At 44.5% G+C, this 20679-nt stretch overlaps 1 protein-coding gene across 1 annotated transcript in view; it reads right to left on the bottom strand.

Annotated features, from left to right (window-relative positions):
- dlec1 (DLEC1 cilia and flagella associated protein) overlaps window positions 1–20679 on the bottom strand; it is a 120178-nt gene that overhangs the window by 78730 nt on the left and 20769 nt on the right. Inside the window, exons 9-14 of the mRNA XM_031796922.1 lie at window positions 16245–16332; window positions 7597–7770; window positions 6224–6360; window positions 4868–4960; window positions 4662–4752; window positions 4387–4549 (exon numbers count right to left, since the gene is read on the bottom strand). Coding sequence (XP_031652782.1) covers window positions 4387–4549; window positions 4662–4752; window positions 4868–4960; window positions 6224–6360; window positions 7597–7770; window positions 16245–16332 — 746 coding nt within the window. The remainder of the gene's footprint in view (window positions 1–4386; window positions 4550–4661; window positions 4753–4867; window positions 4961–6223; window positions 6361–7596; window positions 7771–16244; window positions 16333–20679) is intronic.

The raw sequence follows: 20679 nt of genomic DNA, 5'->3' as shown, positions 1-20679 counted from the left end.
GGCAGGTAGCTGGTCTAACGTGTTGTTGATGGTGGTTAGTTTAAGGGTTAGGGCAGGTAGCTGGTCTAACGTGTTGTTGTTGATGGTGGTTAGTTTAAGGGTTAGGGCAGGTAGCTGGTCTAACATGTTGTTGATGGTGGTTAGTTTAAGGGTTAGGGCAGGTAGCTGGTCTAACGTGTTGTTGATGGTGGTTAGTTTAAGGGTTAGGGCAGGTAGCTGGTCTAACTTGTTGTTGATGGTGGTTAGTTTAAGGGTTAGGGCAGGTAGCTGGTCTAACTTGTTGTTGATGGTGGTTAGTTTAAGAGTTAGGGCAGGTAGCTGGTCTAACTTGTTGTTGATGGTGGTTAGTTTAAGGGTTAGGGCAGGTAGCTGGTCTAATGTGTTGTTGATGGTGGTTAGTTTAAGGGTTAGGGCAGGTAGCTGGTCTAACATGTTGTTGATGGTGGTTAGTTTAATGGTTAGGGCAGGTAGCTGGTCTAACGTGTTGTTGATGGTGGTTAGTTTAAGGGTTAGGGCAGGTAGCTGGTCTAACATGTTGTTGATGGTGGTTAGTTTAAGGGTTAGGGCAGGTAGCTGGTCTAACGTGTTGTTGATGGTGGTTAGTTTAAGGTTTAGGGCAGGTAGCTGGTCTAACGTGTTGTTGATGGTGGTTAGTTTAAGGGTTAGGGCAGGTAGCTGGTCTAACGTGTTGTTGTTGGTTAGTTTAAGGGTTAGGGCAGGTAGCTGGTCTAACGTGTTGTTGATGGTGGTTAGTTTAAGGGTTAGGGCAGGTAGCTGGTCTAACGTGTTGTTGTTGATGGTGGTTAGTTTAAGGTTTAGGGCAGGTAGCTGGTCTAACGTGTTGTTGATGGTGGTTAGTTTAAGGGTTATGGCAGGTAGCTGGTCTAACGTGTTGTTGATGGTGGTTAGTTTAAGGGTTAGGGCAGGTAGCTGGTCTAACGTGTTGTTGTTGATGGTGGTTAGTTTAAGGGTTAGGGCAGGTAGCTGGTCTAACATGTTGTTGTTGATGGTGGTTAGTTTAAGGGTTAGGGCAGGTAGCTGGTCTAACGTGTTGTTGTTGATGGTGGTTAGTTTAAGGGTTAGGTTAGGTAGCTGGTCTAACGTGTTGTTGTTGATGGTGGTTAGTTTAAGGGTTAGGGCAGGTAGCTGGTCTAACGTGTTGTTGATGGTGGTTAGTTTAAGGGTTAGGGCAGGTAGCTGGTCTAACGTGTTGTTGATGGTGGTTAGTTTAAGGGTTAGGGCAGGTAGCTGGTCTAACGTGTTGTTGATGGTGGTTAGTTTAAGGGTTAGGGCAGGTAGCTGGTCTAACGTGTTGTTGATGGTGGTTAGTTTAAGGGTTAGGGCAGGTAGCTGGTCTAACGTGTTGTTGTTGATGGTGGTTAGTTTAAGGGTTAGGGCAGGTAGCTGGTCTAACATGTTGTTGATGGTGGTTAGTTTAAGGGTTAGGGCAGGTAGCTGGTCTAACGTGTTGTTGTTGATGGTGGTTAGTTTAAGGGTTAGGGCAGGTAGCTGGTCTAACGTGTTGTTGATGGTGGTTAGTTTAAGGGTTAGGGCAGGTAGCTGGTATAACGTGTTGTTGTTGATGGTGGTTAGTTTAAGGGTTAGGGCAGGTAGCTGGTCTAACGTGTTGTTGATGGTGGTTAGTTTAAGGGTTAGGGCAGGTAGCTGGTCTAACGTGTTGTTGTTGATGGTGGTTAGTTTAAGGGTTAGGGCAGGTAGCTGGTCTAACATGTTGTTGATGGTGGTTAGTTTAAGGGTTAGGGCAGGTAGCTGGTCTAACGTGTTGTTGATGGTGGTTAGTTTAAGGGTTAGGGCAGGTAGCTGGTCTAACATGTTGTTGATGGTGGTTAGTTTAAGGGTTAGGGCAGGTAGCTGGTCTAACGTGTTGTTGTTGATGGTGGTTAGTTTAAGAGTTAGGGCAGGTAGCTGGTCTAACGTGTTGTTGTTGGTTAGTTTAAGGGTTAGGGCAGGTAGCTGGTCTAACGTGTTGTTGATGGTGGTTAGTTTAAGGGTTAGGGCAGGTAGCTGGTCTAACTTGTTGTTGATGGTGGTTGGTTTAAGGGTTAGGGCAGGTAGCTGGTCTAACGTGTTGTTGTTGATGGTGGTTAGTTTAAGGGTTAGGGCAGGTAGCTGGTCTAACGTGTTGTTGTTGATGGTAGTTAGTTTAAGGGTTAGGTTAGGTAGCTGGTCTAACGTGTTGTTGTTGACGGTGGTTAGTTTAAGGGTTAGGGCAGGTAGCTGGTCTAACGTGTTGTTGATGGTGGTTAGTTTAAGGGTTAGGGCAGGTAGCTGGTATAACGTGTTGTTGTTGATGGTGGTTAGTTTAAGGGTTAGGGCAGGTAGCTGGTCTAACGTGTTGTTGATGGTGGTTAGTTTAAGGGTTAGGGCAGGTAGCTGGTCTAACGTGTTGTTGTTGATGGTGGTTAGTTTAAGGGTTAGGGCAGGTAGCTGGTCTAACATGTTGTTGATGGTGGTTAGTTTAAGGGTTAGGGCAGGTAGCTGGTCTAACGTGTTGTTGATGGTGGTTAGTTTAAGGGTTAGGGCAGGTAGCTGGTCTAACATGTTGTTGATGGTGGTTAGTTTAAGGGTTAGGGCAGGTAGCTGGTCTAACGTGTTGTTGTTGATGGTGGTTAGTTTAAGAGTTAGGGCAGGTAGCTGGTCTAACGTGTTGTTGTTGGTTAGTTTAAGGGTTAGGGCAGGTAGCTGGTCTAACGTGTTGTTGATGGTGGTTAGTTTAAGGGTTAGGGCAGGTAGCTGGTCTAACTTGTTGTTGATGGTGGTTGGTTTAAGGGTTAGGGCAGGTAGCTGGTCTAACGTGTTGTTGTTGATGGTGGTTAGTTTAAGGGTTAGGGCAGGTAGCTGGTCTAACGTGTTGTTGTTGATGGTGGTTAGTTTAAGGGTTAGGGCAGGTAGCTGGTCTAACATGTTGTTGATGATGGTTAGTTTAAGGGTTAGGGCAGGTAGCTGGTCTAACGTGTTGTTGTTGATGGTGGTTAGTTTAAGGGTTAGGGCAGGTAGCTGGTCTAACATGTTGTTGTTGATGGTGGTTAGTTTAAGGGTTAGGGCAGGTAGCTGGTCTAACGTGTTGTTGTTGATGGTGGTTAGTTTAAGGGTTAGGTTAGGTAGCTGGTCTAACGTGTTGTTGTTGATGGTGGTTAGTTTAAGGGTTAGGGCAGGTAGCTGGTCTAACGTGTTGTTGATGGTGGTTAGTTTAAGGGTTAGGGCAGGTAGCTGGTCTAACGTGTTGTTGATGGTGGTTAGTTTAAGGGTTAGGGCAGGTAGCTGGTCTAACGTGTTGTTGTTGATGGTGGTTAGTTTAAGGTTAGGGCAGGTAGCTGGTCTAACATGTTGTTGATGGTGGTTAGTTTAAGGGTTAGGGCAGGTAGCTGGTCTAACGTGTTGTTGTTGATGGTGGTTAGTTTAAGGGTTAGGGCAGGTAGCTGGTCTAACATGTTGTTGATGATGGTTAGTTTAAGGGTTAGGGCAGGTAGCTGGTCTAACGTGTTGTTGTTGATGGTGGTTAGTTTAAGGGTTAGGGAAGGTAGCTGGTCTAACATGTTGTTGTTGATGGTGGTTAGTTTAAGGGTTAGGGCAGGTAGCTGGTCTAACGTGTTGTTGTTGATGGTGGTTAGTTTAAGGGTTAGGTTAGGTAGCTGGTCTAACGTGTTGTTGTTGATGGTGGTTAGTTTAAGGGTTAGGGCAGGTAGCTGGTCTAACGTGTTGTTGATGGTGGTTAGTTTAAGGGTTAGGGCAGGTAGCTGGTCTAATGTGTTGTTGATGGTGGTTAGTTTAAGGGTTAGGGCAGGTAGCTGGTCTAACGTGTTGTTGATGGTGGTTAGTTTAAGGGTTAGGGCAGGTAGCTGGTCTAACGTGTTGTTGATGGTGGTTAGTTTAAGGGTTAGGGCAGGTAGCTGGTCTAACGTGTTGTTGATGGTGGTTAGTTTAAGGGTTAGGGCAGGTAGCTGGTCTAACGTGTTGTTGTTGATGGTGGTTAGTTTAAGGGTTAGGGCAGGTAGCTGGTCTAATGTGTTGTTGATGGTGGTTAGTTTAAGGGTTAGGGCAGGTAGCTGGTCTAACGTGTTGTTGATGGTGGTTAGTTTAAGGGTTAGGGCAGGTAGCTGGTCTAACGTGTTGTTGATGGTGGTTAGTTTAAGGGTTAGGGCAGGTAGCTGGTCTAACGTGTTGTTGATGGTGGTTAGTTTAAGGGTTAGGGCAGGTAGCTGGTCTAACGTGTTGTTGTTGATGGTGGTTAGTTTAAGGGTTAGGGCAGGTAGCTGGTCTAACGTGTTGTTGATGGTGGTTAGTTTAAGGGTTATGGCAGGTAGCTGGTCTAACGTGTTGTTGATGGTTGTTAGTTTAAGGGTTAGGGCAGGTAGCAGGACTTACGTGTTGTTCCTGATGGTGAGTGTCTTCTGTTGGACGGAGTAAGGGTTGGCAGTGGGGAAGCGGACATAGTGTTCAGCTGTGACGTCACAGAGTTCTCCGAGAGCAGGGACCTCTTCTTCCCCAGACACACACACCAGCTCTAGACCTATCAGCTGGCCCTGACCTGGAGACAGACACACACCAGCTCTAGACCTATCAGCTGGCCCTGACAGGGAGACAGACACACACCAGCTCTAGACCTATCAGCTGGCCCTGACCGGGAGACAGACACACACCTTGTACAGTGATGTCTTTGACCTGGCAGTTGTCACATACTATGGTGAAGACCTGGGAGCAACTCTCTGCCAGCATTGGGAAGAACACCACCTGGGACATGACGCACACGCAGACACACACACCACACACAAAGTTTCTCAGTGCAGACAAAAGCACTATCTGACTTTAGAGGTTGTGATATGACCAAAACAGCTGATTGACTCACCTCCACCACTGTGGTCTGCCCAGGTTGCAGTTCAAACAGGGAGGGGCTGACTGCAAACGGGGGCTCCTCAGCAAAGCTGGTAGTTACTACAGACTGGCAGTGAGAGATGAAGAATTACTACTGACATAATATAACCCTGTTATACAGACCATAATATAACCCTGTCCTACAGACCATAATATAACCCTGTCCTACAGACCATAATATCACCCTGTCCTACAGACCATAATATCACCCTGTCCTACAGACCATAATATAACCTTGTCCTACAGACCATAATATAACCCTGTCCTAGACCATAATATAACCCTGTCCTACAGACCAAAATATAACCTTGTCCTACAGACCATAATATAACCCTGTCCTACAGACCATAATATAACCCTGTCCTACAGACCAAAATATAACCTTGTCCTACAGACCATAATATAACCCTGTCCTACAGACCATAATATAACCCTGTCCTACAGACCATAATATAACCCTGTCCTACAGACCATAATATAACCCTGTCCTACAGACCATAATATAACCCTGTTATACAGACCATAATATAACCCTGTCCTACAGACCAAAATATAACCTTGTCCTACAGACCATAATATAACCCTGTCCTACAGACCATAATATAACCCTGTCCTACAGACCAAAATATAACCTTGTCCTACAGACCAAAATATAACCTTGTCCTACAGACCATAATATAACCCTGTCCTACAGACCATAATATAACCCTGTCCTACAGACCATAATATAACCCTGTCATACAGACCATAATATAACCCTGTGCTACAGACCATAATATAACCCTGTCCTACAGACCATAATATAACCCTGTCCTACAGACCATAATATAACCCTGTTATACAGACCATAATATAACCCTGTCCTACAGACCATAATATAACCCTGTCCTACAGACCATAATATAACCCTGTCCTACAGACCATAATATAACCCTGTCCTACAGACCATAATATAACCCTGTTATACAGACCATAATATAACCCTGTTATACAGACCATAATATAACCCTGTCCTACAGACCATAATATAACCCTGTCCTACAGACCATAATATAACCCTGTTATACAGACCATAATATAACCCTGTCCTACAGACATCATATGAAACCTGTTGATCAGACAGATGGAGGATTTTTTTTTCACCTTCTAACCTTTGACCTCTAACCCTAACACCCTAACCCAGAGGTGATTGTATTTACCCTTTGACCTCTAACCCTAACCCAGAGGTGATTGTATTTACCCTTTGACCTCTAACCCTAACCCAGAGGTGATTGTATTTACCTTTTGACCTCTAACCCTAACACCCTAACCCAGAGGTGATTGTATTTACCCTGATGTTGGAGGCGGGCCACTGTCTCCGGGGGAGGATGCAGAAGGTTCCAGCACTTAGGCCCTCATTACAACACAGGAACTGTCTGAATCTCACCCCTCCTACCAGACAGTAGCCACAGTCCAGAACACTGGGCACTGGGCGGACACAAGACAGAGGGACAAACCAAGTCAGTACACATAAGGGTGTGTGGTAGAATGAGCTTAATCACTAACTAAGTACACTTTTTATTCTGTTTTCAATTTTCTTTGGTTAGAGGTGTACTGCATTAGGCTACGCTATACGGAGCATTCAATGATCATAACATCATTGCTCGTTAGGTAGTATGAACCACTCAGCTGTCAGTAGGGGAGGAGGTCAGGACCACTCAGGTGTCAGTATGGGAGGTTAGGACCACTCAGGTGTCAGTATGGGAGGGGGTCAGGACCACTCAGGTGTCAGTATGGGAGGGGGTCAGGACCACTCAGGTGTCAGTATGGGAGGGGGTCAGGACCACTCAGGTGTCAGTATAGGAGGTTAAGACCATTCACCTGTCAGTATGGGAGGGGGGCAGGACCACTCAGCTGTCAGTATGGGAGGGGGGCAGGACCACTCAGCTGTCAGTATGGGAGGGGGGCAGGACCACTCAGCTGTCAGTATGGGAGGGGGTCAGGACCACTCAGGTGTCAGTATGGGAGGAGGTTAGTACCACTCAGCTGTCAGTATGGGAGGAGGTCAGGACCACTCAGGTGTCAGTATGGGAGGTTAGGACCACTCAGGTGTCAGTATGGGAGGTTAGGACCACTCAGCTGTCAGTATGGGAGGTTAGGACCACTCAGCTGTCAGTATGGGAGGAGGTTAGGACCACTCAGCTGTCAGTATGGGAGGTTAGGACCACTCAGCTGTCAGTATGGGAGGAGGTTAGGACCACTCAGCTCTCAGTATGGGAGGTTAGGACCACTCACCTGTCAGTATGGGAGGGGGTCAGGACCACTCACGTGTCAGTATGGGCGGAGGTTAGGACCACTCACGTGTCAGTATGGGCGGAGGTTAGGACCACTCACGTGTCAGTATGGGCGGAGGTTAGGACCACTCACGTGTCAGTATGGGCGGAGGTAAGGACCACTCACGTGTCAGTATGGGTGGAGGTTAGGACCACTCACGTGTCAGTATGGGTGGAGGTTAGGACCACTCACGTGTCAGTATGGGTGGAGGTTAGGACCACTCACGTGTCAGTATGGGCGGAGGTTAGGACCACTCACGTGTCAGTATGGGCGGAGGTTAGGACCACTCACGTGTCAGTATGGGTGGAGGTTAGGACCACTCACGTGTCAGTATGGGTGGAGGTTAGGACCACTCACGTGTCAGTATAGGTGGAGGTTAGGACCACTCACGTGTCAGTATAGGTGGCGGTCTGCGGGCCTCGATGGGAACCAGCAGTGGATATTGGGCCTGAGTCTCTACAACCAGGAAGTCTTGGTAGTCAGCCAGGGAGTCTGGAGCAAACAGTACCGTGTACTGGCAGGACATCCCAGGGGCTACGATACCCCCCTCGCCTGGAAACCTGCCTGATGACACAACACCGTCAGTTACTGCATCCCATACAGCATCCTATTACATGTATAGTGCACTACTCTTGACCAGGACTTTAGTGCAATATATAGGGAATAGGGTGATATTTGGGACTCAACATGATCTCCTCTTTTACTCAGAATCATTAAGACCGCAGTTGTATTTCAATTCAATTCAAGGGGCTTTATTGGCATGGGAAACATATGTTAGCATTGATCTTTATTGGCATGGGAAACATATGTTAGCATTGATCTTTATTGGCATGGGAAACATGTTAGCATTGATCTTTATTGGCATGGGAAACATGTTAGCATTGATCTTTGTTGGCATGGGAAACATATGCTAGCATTGATCTTTGTTGGCATGGGAAACATGTGTTAGCATTGATCTTTATTGGCATGGGAAACATGTTAGCATTGATCTTTATTGGCATGGGAAACATGTGTTAGCATTGATCTTTGTTGGCATGGGAAACATATGCTAGCATTGATCTTTGTTGGCATGGGAAACATGTGTTAGCATTGATCTTTATTGGCATGGGAAACATGTTAGCATTGATCTTTGTTGGCATGGGAAACATATGCTAGCTTTGCCAAAGCAAGTGAAGTAGATAAACAAAAGTGAACAGTAAACATTACTCACAAAAGTTCCAAAAGAACAAAGACATTACAAATGTCATATTATGTATACAGTTGAAGTCAGAAGTTTACATACACCTTAGCCAAATACATTTAAAATCAGTTTCACAATTCCTGACATTTAATCCTAGTAAAAAATTAGGTATACAATTTGGAGTGGGTCTAGGGATGGTGTCAATGTGAGCCATGACCAGCCTTCCAAAGAAATTCCTGGCTACCGACGTGAGTGCTTCGGGGCGGTAGTCATTAAGACAGGTTACCTTCACTTTCATACCTGCACAGGGACTATGGTGGTCTGCTTGAAACACGTAGGCGTTACAGACTCGTTCAGGGAGAGGTTGAAAATGGCAGTGAAGACACTTGCCAGTTGGTCCACGCATGCTCTGATTACACGTCCTGTTAATCCGTCTGGCCCTTCGGCCTTGTGAATGTTGACCTGTTTAGAGGTCAGTTATTTCTCTTCCTGAGGGTCCCAGTGATCAAATGAAGTGCCGTTTTCTATGATAAAATCCATTTTTATAGCCTACATCTAAACATTTTGTGACCCGTGTGTGCCGTGAATTCCATCTCTATCAATTTTTTACGGAGCATTCGACGTAATTACAAACTGTAAACAATTGTTTATCTAGTCATGGTTGGTTTCAGTGCATTCCTCTGGATGTTTGCAACACAGCCAAACTTCATTGTTTTTTTTGCGGGGAGTATTGACCGAAGTGAGCTGATTTGAAGACAACGAGCAATGACTACCTTGCGCACCAATAATTTTAGCGAAGCTTCGTTGATTGACTGTATTTCTGCCCAATGACCACTGATCTTCTTGAAATATAGCTGGGTAGATAGCCAATGAGCTGAGGTAAATGCCAGAATGTAATGGTTTTGGGTTGGACCACCGGAATGGTGGTCCTTGTTTGTAAATGCACGCGTAACGAACTCCATTCTCGCCTTGACTATCAGAGGAGTTGCTGTGACGCTTGTTACGCGCAGTAGTATTTTGGAAAGTTGTATTTAACCGTACTTCAGAAAGACAAAGTGAGAAAAAAATTCCTGAAAATCACATTGTAGGATTTTTTATTAATTAATTTGCAAATTTTGGTGGAAAATAAGTATTTGGTCACCTACAAACAAGGAAGATTTCTGGCTCTCACAGACCTGTAACTTCTTCTTTAAGAGGCTCCTCTGTCCTCCACTCGTTACCTGTATTAATGGCACCTGTTTTAACTTGTTATCAGTATAAAAGACACCTGTCCACAACCTCAAACAGTCACACTCCAAACTCCACTATGGCCAAGACCAAAGAGCTGTCAAAGGACACCAGAAACAAAATTGTAGACCTGCACCAGGCTGGGAAGACTGAATCTGCAATAGGTAAACAGCTTGGTTTGAAGAAATCAACTGTGGGAGCAATTATTAGAAAATGGAAGACATACAAGACCACTGATAATCTCCCTCGATCTGGGGCTTCATGCAAGATCTCACCCCGTGGGGTCAAAATGATCACAAGAACGGTGAGCAAAAATCCCATAACCACACGGGGGGGCCTAGTGAATGACCTGCAGACAGCTGGGACCAAAGTAACAAAGCCTACCATCAGCAAGGGCATTGAAGATGAAACGTGGCTGGGTCTTTCAGCATGACAATGATCCCAAACACACTGCCCGGGCAACGAAGGAGTGGCTTCGTAAGAAGCATTTCAAGGTCCTGGAGTGGCCTAGCCAGTCTCCAGATCTCAACCCCATAGAAAATCTTTGGAGGGAGTTGAAAGTCCGTGTTGCCTAGCAACAGCCCCAAAACATCACTGCTATAGAGGAGATCTGCATGGAGGAATGGACCAAAATACCAGCAACAGTGTGTGAAAACCTTGTGAAGACTTACAGAAAACATTTGACCTCTGTCATTGCCAAAAAAGGGTATATAACAAAGTATTGAGATAAACTTTTGTTATTGACCAAATACTTATTTTCCACCATAATTTGCAAATAAATTTATAAAAAATCCTACAATGTGATTTTCTGGATTTTTTTTCTCATTTTGTCTGTCATAGTTGAAGTGTACCTATGATGAAAATTACAGGCCTCTCATCTTTTTAAGTGGGAGAACTTGCACAATTGGTGGGTGACTAAATACTTTTTTGCCCCACTGTATATATATCTACACACTGCTCAAAAAAATAAAGGGAACACTTAAACAACACAATGTAACTCCAAGTCAATCACACTTCTGTGAAATAAAACTGTCCACTTAGGAAGCAACACTGATTGACAATAAATTGCACATGCTGTTGTGCAAATGGAATAGACAACAGGTGGAAATTATAGGCAATTAGCAAGACCTCCCCCAATAAAGGAGTGGTTCTGCAGGTGATAATCACAGACCACTTCTCAGTTCCTATGCTTCCTGGCTGATGTTTTGGTCACTTTTGAATGCTGGCGGTGCTTTCACTCTAGTGGTAGCATGAGACGGAGTCTACAACCCACACAAGTGGCTCAGGTAGTGCAGCTCATCCAGGATGTCACATCAATGCGAGCTGTGGCAAGAAGGTTTGCTGTGTCTGTCAGCGTAGTGTCCAGAGCATGGAGGCGCTACCAGGAGACAGGCCAGTACATCAGGAGACGTGGAGGCGGCCGTAGGATGGCAACAATCCAGCAGCAGGACCGCTACCTCCGCCTTTGTACAAGGAGCACTGCCAGAGCCCTACAAAATTACCTCCAGCAGGCCACAAATGTGCATGTGTCTGATCAAACGGTCAGAAACAGACTCCATGAGGGTGGTATGAGGGCCCGACGTCCACAGGTGGGGGTTGTGCTTACAGCCTAACACCGTGCAGGACGTTTGGCATTTGCCAGAGAACACCAAGATTGGCAAATTCGCCACTGGCGCACTGTGCTCTTCACAGATGAAAGCAGGTTCACACTGAGCACATGTGACAGACATGACAGAGTCTGGAGACGCCGTGGAGAACGTTCTGCTGCCTGCAACATCCTCCAGCATGACCGGTTTGGCGATGGGTCAGTCATGGTGTGGGGTGGCATTTTTTGGGGGGGCCGCACAGCCCTCCATGTGCTCGCCAGAGATAGCCTGGCTGCCATTAGGTACCGAGATGAGATCCTCAGACCCCTTGTGAGACCATATACTGGCGCGGTTGTCCCTGGGTTCCTCCTAATGCAAGACAATGTTAGACCTCATGTGGCTGGAGTGTGTCAGCAGTTCCTGCAAGAGGAAGGCATTGATGCTATGGACTGGCCCGCACGTTCCCCAGACCTGAATCCAATTGAGCACATCTGGGACATCATGTCTCGCTCCATCCACCATTGCACCACAGACTGTCCAGGAGTTGGCGGATGCTTTAGTCCAGGTCTGGGAGGAGATTCCTTAGGAGACCATCCGCCACCTCATCAGGAGCATGCCCAGGCGTTGTAGAGAGGTCATACAGGCACGTGGAGGCCACACACACTACTGAGCCTAATTTTGACTTGTTTTAAGGACATTACATCGTAGTGTGGTTTTCCACTTTAATTTTGAGTGTGACTCCAAATTCAGATCCATGGGTTGATAAATTTGATTTCCATTGATAATTTGTGTGTGATTTTGTTGTCAGCACATTCAACTATGTAAAGAAATAAGTATTTAATAAGAATAAAGAATATTTCATTCAGATCTAGGATGTGTTATTTTAGTGTTCCCTTAATTTATTTTTAGCAGTATATATATATATTTTTTATATATACATATTTTGCAATGAAATGTGTGGTTTGTTTATATATCTATATATATAAATATATATCTCAGATCTCAGATACATAGATTTTCCATGTCAGATATATATATTTTCCATTTTTTTTATTCAAATGGGATGGAGTAGAACAGCAAACACACACATGGCCACTGCGCTTGCTACTCCTCTCCATTTCCATATGAAATAGCCATTGGGTGCTCTTCGGGGAGGGCAGGCCCACAACAATGGCCAGAGTTGAATGGAACAGGACTTCACCTTAGTGACTGTTCCCTCTGCTCTATACAATACATATCTGTTTATTTTATGTGATGATAAAAGGCTCATACAATACAAATATTTTTTTGTATGTTTTCTTTCACAGTGATAGCAACTCCGACTGGGAGCCCCTGGTGCCAAGCTGCCCGCTCTACCTCTGCCCCCTCTGTCTCCAGTAGTGTTCATATGCCACAGTTCATTACTGCAGGCATGACTGTGCCTCAGGGCCAAAAGGGCATAGCATGGAGGCGTCGTTGTGTTCTGTGTCGCATGACCTGCACCACTTGTTCAGTTTGCCTCTGCTTTACATCAGAAAGAGACTGTTATGGGACATGGCACAGGCAGCAAAATATTGTGTAGAGGACTTCCAAAGGGTGTACTGTTTTTATTCAATATTTTTTTTCAAATATTTTTTTTACATTTTTTATATATTTTTTGTGTGTGTTAGAATAGCTTTTTGATATGTTGTATATAGTTATTTGCACTGTTGTATATAGTTATAGGTCATTTCACCAATTCGGCCACTTGGGTACATTTGGACAACTTGTGTGGGACACCTGGTTGACTTCATGCTAAATGTCATGTAGCTCACTCATTCATGAAGTTATCAGTCTGAAACTTTGCACACCTACAGTTGGCCTCTTGTGTTATCCATCAAAATGATCTCCAGCATCCTATCTGACTGTGTGGCTATTCTAGTACATGTGAAAGATGATGCTACAACAATAAAAAACAGAAAACGTATGCTCTTTCTTTCTCTTTTCTTCCAACAGATCTGTGTTATATTCTCCTACATTCAATTAACATTTCCACAAACTTCAGAATGTTTCCATTCAAATGATACCAAGAATATGCATATCCTTGCCTCTGGGGCTGAGCTACAGGCAGTTAGATTAGGTTATGTCTTCAGGCGGAAATTGAGAACAAGGGATGCAGCCATAAGAGGTTATTAAACCGAATGACGACTGAAAGGGAACGTACAGTTATAAATATAACTACCGTTTCCTGAAGGAGGAAAAAATGTATAACATATTTTGCCCCAGTGAAAACAGGGGATTTTGGGCATTCTGAAGTGCGGTACTGAATTGAGGAAATGAATGCGAGCCCCGGTATTAGCCAGGAAGGAGGACTTCTGAGGGCGGGCTCGGGCATGCATTGGCCTATTGGGTGTGATATCACTTTTTTCAGGTGAATGTGATTGGTCGTTGATACCTCGTTCCCTCCTTCAGGTAACAGTAGTTATATTCATAAATGTATGTTTTCCATACCAATTCATATGTCCTGAAACTCCCCTATAAACCACTGGATTTGTTCCTGAAACGCCCCTATAAACCACTGGATACGTTCCTGAAACGCCCCTATAAACCACTGGATACGTTCCTGAAACACCCCTATAAACCACTGGATACGTTCCTGAAACGCCCCTATAAACCACTGGATACGTTCCTGAAACGCCCCTATAGACCACTGGATACGTTCCTGAAACGCCCCTATAAACCACTGGATACGTTCCTGAAACGCCCCTATAAACCACTGGATACGTTCCTGAAACGCCCCTATAAACCACTGGATACGTTCCTGGAACGCCCCTATAAACCACTGGATACGTTCCTGAAACGCCCCTATAAACCACTGGATACGTTCCTGGAACGCCCCTATAAACCACTGGATATGTTCCTGAAACATATCGACATATTTATTTATTTTAATTTTATTTTACCTTTATTTAACCAGGTAGGCAAGTTGAGAACAAGTTCTCATTTACAATTGCGACCTGGCCAAGATAAAGCAAAGCAGTTCGACAGATAAAACGACACAGAGTTACACATGGAGTAAAAACAAACATACAGTCAATAATGCAGTATAAAAAAGTCTATATACAATGTGAGCAAATGAGGTGAGAAGGGAGGTAAAGGCAAAAAAGGCCATGATGGCAAAGTAAATACAATATAGCAAGTAAAATACTGGAATGGTAGTTTTGCAATGGAAGAATGTGCAAAGTAGAAATAAAAAAATAATGGGGTGCAAAGGAGCAAAATAAATAAATAAATAAAAATTAAATACAGTTGGGAAAGAGGTAGTTGTTTGGGCTAAATTATAGGTGGGCTATGTACAGGTGCAGTAATCTGTGAGCTGCTCTGACAGTTGGTGCTTAAAGCTAGTGAGGGAGATAAGTGTTTCCAGTTTCAGAGATTTTTGTAGTTCGTTCCAGTCATTGGCAGCAGAGAACTGGAAGGAGAGGCGGCCAAAGAAAGAATTGGTTTTGGGGGTGACTAGAGAGATATACCTGCTGGAGCGTGTGCTACAGGTGGGAGATGCTATGGTGACCAGCGAGCTGAGATAAGGGGGGACTTTACCTAGCAGGGTCTTGTAGATGACATGGAGCCAGTGGGTTTGGCGACGAGTATGAAGCGAGGGCCAGCCAACGAGAGCGTACAGGTCGCAATGGTGGGTAGTATATGGGGCTTTGGTGATAAAACGGATTGCACTGTGATAGACTGCATCCAATTTGTTGAGTAGGGTATTGGAGGCTATTTTGTAAATGACATCGCCAAAGTCGAGGATTGGTAGGATGGTCAGTTTTACAAGGGTATGTTTGGCAGCATGAGTGAAGGACGCCTTGTTGCGAAATAGGAAGCCAATTCTAGATTTAACTTTGGATTGGAGATGTTCGATATGGGTCTGGAAGGAGAGTTTACAGTCTAACCAGACACCTAAGTATTTGTAGTTGTCCACGTATTCTAAGTCAGAGCCGTCCAGAGTAGTGATGTTGGACAGGCGGGTAGGTGCAGGTAGCGATCGGTTGAAGAGCATGCATTTAGTTTTACTTGTATTTAAGAGCAATTGGAGGCCACGGAAGGAGAGTTGAATGGCATTGAAGCTTGCCTGGAGGGTTGTTAACACAGTGTCCAAAGAAGGGCCGGAAGTATACAGAATGGTGTCGTCTGCGTAGAGGTGGATCAGGGACTCACCAGCAGCAAGAGCGACCTCATTGATGTATACAGAGAAGAGAGTCGGTCCAAGAATTTAACCCTGTGGCACCCCCATAGAGACTGCCAGAGGTCCGGACAGCAGACCCTCCGATTTGACACACTGAACTCTATCAGAGAAGTAGTTGGTGAACCAGGCGAGGCAATCATTTGAGAAACCAAGGCTGTCGAGTCTGCCGATGAGGATATGGTGATTGACAGAGTCGAAAGCCTTGGCCAGATCAATGAATACGGCTGCACAGTAATGTTTCTTATCGATGGCGGTTAAGATATCGTTTAGGACCTTGAGCGTGGCTGAGGTGCACCCATGACCAGCTCTGAAACCAGATTGCATAGCAGAGAAGGTATGGTGAGATTCGAAATGGTCGGTAATCTGTTTGTTGACTTGGCTTTCGAAGACCTTAGAAAGGCACGGTAGGATAGATATAGGTCTGTAGCAGTTTGGGTCAAGAGTGTCCCCCCCTTTGAAGAGGGGGATGACCGCAGCTGCTTTCCAATCTTTGGGAATCTCAGACGACACGAAAGAGAGGTTGAACAGGCTAGTAATAGGGGTGGCAACAATATAGAGGGAGGGGGGTGGTGTTTAGGGTTAGTGGTGGGGGGAGGATTAGGGGAAGGGAAGGGGGAAGGTTAGGGTTAGTGGTGGGGGGGGGGGGGGGTTAGAGGAAGTGAGGGGTGGTGGGGGGAGGTTAGAGTACTGACTGAGACCCAGGGAGAAGTGAGGGGTGGTGGGGGGGTGGTTAGAGTACTGACTGAGACCCAGGGAGAAGTGAGGGGTGGTGGGGGGGAGGTTAGAGTACTGACCGAGACCCAGGGAGAAGTGAGGGGTAGTGGGGGGAGGTTAGAGTACTGACCGAGACCCAGGGAGAAGTGAGGGGTGGTGGGGGGGAGGACCCGGACATGTCGGCTGGTAGCAGTCATGTTCCTCAGCTCCACTGTAGTCTGAAGGAGGAAGAGGAGAGGAGAGGAAGAGGTCAATCGTTGCAAATAATGGATTCCACTGTCGTTGTTTATTGAAGCCTTGGTGAACCAGAATCACAGGGTTGTAGTTCAACAAAACCAATGAATATCAGAGATCTTATGAGTACAATGACAAGAGAAACACTAGACAACAGTCCTGGAATGTTATGACAACATGTAGACACAGTGCCTGAGGAAACTATTTAGACCCCTCGACTTTTTCCACATTTTGTTAAGTTACCTTCACACAATACCACATAAAAAAAATACATTTTCAGAAATACCTTATTTACGTAAGTATTTAGCAACTTTGCTATGGGACTTGAAATTGAGGTCAGGTTCATCCTGTTTCCATTGATCACCCTTGGGATGTTTCTACAACTTGATTGGAAACCACCTGTGGTATATTCAATTGATTGGACATGATTTGGAAAAGCACACACCTGTCTATATAAGGTCCCGCAGTTGACAGTGCATGTCAAAGCCAACACCAAGCCATGAGGTCGAAGGAATTGTCCGTAGAGCTCCAAGACAGGATTGGGTTGAGGCACAGATCTGGGGAAGGGTACCAAAACATTCCTGCCGTATTGAAGGTCTCCAAGAACACAGTGGCCTCCATCACTCTTTAAATAGAAGATGTTTGGAACCACCAAGACTCTTCCTAGAGCTGGCCAAACTGAGCAATCGGGGAGAGTGGCCTAGGTCAGGAAGGTGACCAAGAACCTGATAGTCACTCTGACAGAGCTCCAGAGATCCTCTGTGGAGATGGGAGAACCTTCCAGATGGACAACCATCTCTGCAGCACTCCACTAATCAGACCTTTATGCTAGAGTGGCCAGATGGTAAAATGCACATGACAGCCTGCATGGAATTTGCCAAAAGGCACCTAAAGACTCTCAGATCATCAGAAACAAGATTCTCTGGTCTGATGAAACCAAGACTTAACTATTTGGCCTGAATTTCAAGCATCACGTCTGGAGGAATCCTGGCACCATCCCTACGGTGAAGCATGGTGGTGGCAGCATCATGCTGTGGGGATGTTTTTCAGCGGCAGGGACTGGGAGACTAGTCAGGATCGAGGGAAAGATAACCGGAGCAAAGTACAGAGAGATCCTTGATGAAAACCTGCTCTCAGGACCTCAAACTGGGGGTGAAGGTTCACCTTCCAACAGGACAATGACCCTAAGCACACAGCCAAGACAATGCAGGAGTGACTTCAGGACAAGTCTCTGAATGTCCTTGAGTGGCCTAGCCAGAGCCCAGACGTTCAAAAATATATATATATATTTCAAGCTTGTAGCATCATACCCAAGAAGACTCAATGCTGTAATCGCTGCCAAAGGTGCTTCAACAAAGTACTAAGTAAAGGGGATGAATACTAATGCAAAAGTGATACAGTTTATTATTTTTAATAAATTAGCAAAAATTTCAAAACCTGATTTGCTTAGTCATTATGGGGTATTGTGTGTAGGTTGATGGGGGGGGGACTACTTAATACATTTGAGAATAAGGCTGTAACGTAACAAAATGTGGAAAAAGTCAAGGGGTCTGAATACTTTCCGAAGGCACTATAGATTGTGAAATAGTTGGAAAGAGACTTTCGATGTAGTGATTCCTTGGCACATGGTTTATGAACTGATACTCAAAATGACTCCAGATTAAAAACTATTTTTCTATTTAAATTATTCAAAATTCTTCCAACCGATAGAATGTTATATACAGTATAAGGGGGCTACAACCACCCTGGATGGTTCCGACCTAGAATATGTGGACATCTATAAGTACCTAGATGTCTGGCTAGACTGTAAACTCTCCTTCCAGACTCATATCAAACATCTCCAATCTAAAATCAAATCTAGATTCGGCTTTCTATTCCGCAACAAAGCCTCCTTCACTCACGCCGCCAAACTTACCCTAGTAAAACTGACTATCCTCCCGATCCTCGACTTCGGCGATGTCATCTACAAAATAGCTTCCAACACTCTACTCAGCAAACTGGATGCAGTTTAACACAGTGCCATCCGTTTTGTTACTAAAGCACCTTATACCACCCACCACTGCGACCTGTATGCTCTAGTCGGCTGGCCCTCACTACATATTCGTCGCCAGACCCACTGGCTCCAGGTCATCTACAAGTCCATGCTAGGTAAAGCTCCGCCTTATCTCAGTTCACCGGTCACGATGGCAACACCCACCCGTAGCACGCGCTCCAGCAGGTGTATCTCACTGATCATCCCTAAAGCCAACACCTCATTTGGCCGCCTTTCATTCCAGTTCTCTGCTGCCTGTGACTGGAACGAATTGCAAAAATCGCTGAAGTTGGAGACTTTTCTCCCTCACCAACTTTAAACATCTGCTATCTGAGCAGCTAAACCGATCGCTGCAGCTGTACATAGTCCATCGGTAAATAGCCCACCCAATTTACCTACCTCATCCCCATACTGTTTTTATTTATTTACTTTTCTGCTCTTTTGCACACCAGTATCTCTACCTGTACATGACCATCTGATCATTTATCACTCCAGTGTTAATCTGCTAAATTGTAATTATTTGCCTACCTCCTCATGCCTTTTGCACACAATGTATATAGACAATTTTTTTTCTACTGTGTTATTGACTTGTTTATTGTTTAATCCATGTGTAACTCTGTGTTGTTGTCTGTTCACACTGCTATGCTTTATCTTGGCCAGGTCGCAGATGTAAATGAGAACTTGTTCTCAACTAGCCTACCTGGTTAAAAAAAGGTTAAATAAATCAAATAAATAAACAACCTTCCCAGCTCTGCACATTTTGCTGTGAAGAGAGAGTCATTAGATTGTTTGTTTTGGTCCAGTCCATATGAAGCTTGTTTTTGGGCACAGGTCCAGTAATGGATGAAGAATTGCAACATTACTTTGAACTAATGCTGCAGAAAGCACTACTGGGTGATTTGAAAAGTCGTAGTCAATCGATCAATAATATAATAATACTCTTAGCAAAATCTGTAGAGACTATGGGAATATAAAGGTTCAGAACTTTTGTGAAACATCACAGTTGAAAAATAAATGGAAAATAGAACTGGATGGTGTTAAGAGATAGATGGGTGGGGTTGAATGGAACTGAAGGGTGGGACTAATAACAAGATAACTCATGTAAAATATACTTTGTCCGTAAAATGTATATAGGTTCAGAACTTTAGTGAAACAGCCCAGAAACTTCTCACGGCTGAGATCCCGTTAACGGGATCGATATGACAACAGCCAGTGAAAGTGCAGGGCGCCAAATTCAAACAACAGAAATCTCATAATTAAAATTCCTCAAACATACATGTATTTTACACTATTTTAAAGATAAACTTGTTGTTAATCCCACCACAGTGTCCGATTTCAAAAAGGCTTTACGACAATAGCATACCATTCGATTTTGTTAGGTCAGCACCTAGTCAGAAAAACGCAGCCATTTTCCAGTCACAAAAGTCAGAAAGAGAGAAAATGAATCTCTAACCTTTGATGATCTTCATCAGATGGCACTAATAGGACTTCATGTTACACAATACATGTATGTTTTGTTCGATAAAGTTCATATTTATATCCAAAAATCTGTTTACATTGGCGCATTATGTTCAATAATGTTTTGCTTCCAAAACATCCAGTGATTTTGCAGAGAGCCACATCAATTTACTCATAATAAACATTGATAAAAGATACAAGTGTTATGCATGGAACTTTAGATAAACTTCTCCTTAATGCAACCGCTGTGTCAGATTTCAAAAAAGCTTTACCGAAAAAGCACACCATGCTATAATCTGAGTACAGCGCTCAGAGACCAAAACAAGCCATAAAGATACCCGCCATGTTGTGAGGTCAACAGAAGTCAGAAATAGCATTATAAATATTCACTTACCTTTGATGATCTTCATCAGAATGCACTCCCAGGAATCCCAGTTCCACAATAAATGTTTGTTTTGTTTGAAAAAGTCCATAATTTATGTCCAAATACCTCCTTTTTGTTCTCGCGTTTAGTTCACAAATCCAAATTTCGACGAGCAGGCCAGACGAAAAGTCAAGTTCCATTACAGTTCGTAGAAACATGTCAAACAAATAAACATAAATCTTCAATAATGTTTCAACCGGAGAATTCCTTTGTCTTTAGAAAGGAAAACACAGCTACCTCTCATGGGCATGTGCATGACTGAGCTCATGGCACTCTGCCAGACATCTTGTTGAAACAGCTCTCATTCTCTCCCCCTTTCACAGTAGAAGCCTTAAACAAGGTTCTAAAGACTGTTGACATCTAGTGGAAGCCGTAGGAAGTGCAATATGACCCCATAGACACTGTATATTGGATAGG

This window comes from Oncorhynchus kisutch, linkage group LG18 (assembly GCF_002021735.2).
Source record: "Oncorhynchus kisutch isolate 150728-3 linkage group LG18, Okis_V2, whole genome shotgun sequence".
Classification (NCBI taxonomy): domain Eukaryota; kingdom Metazoa; phylum Chordata; class Actinopteri; order Salmoniformes; family Salmonidae; genus Oncorhynchus; species Oncorhynchus kisutch.
The sequence above is the reverse complement of the archived record's forward strand: the minus strand, read 5'-3'. Positions and strand labels throughout refer to the sequence as shown.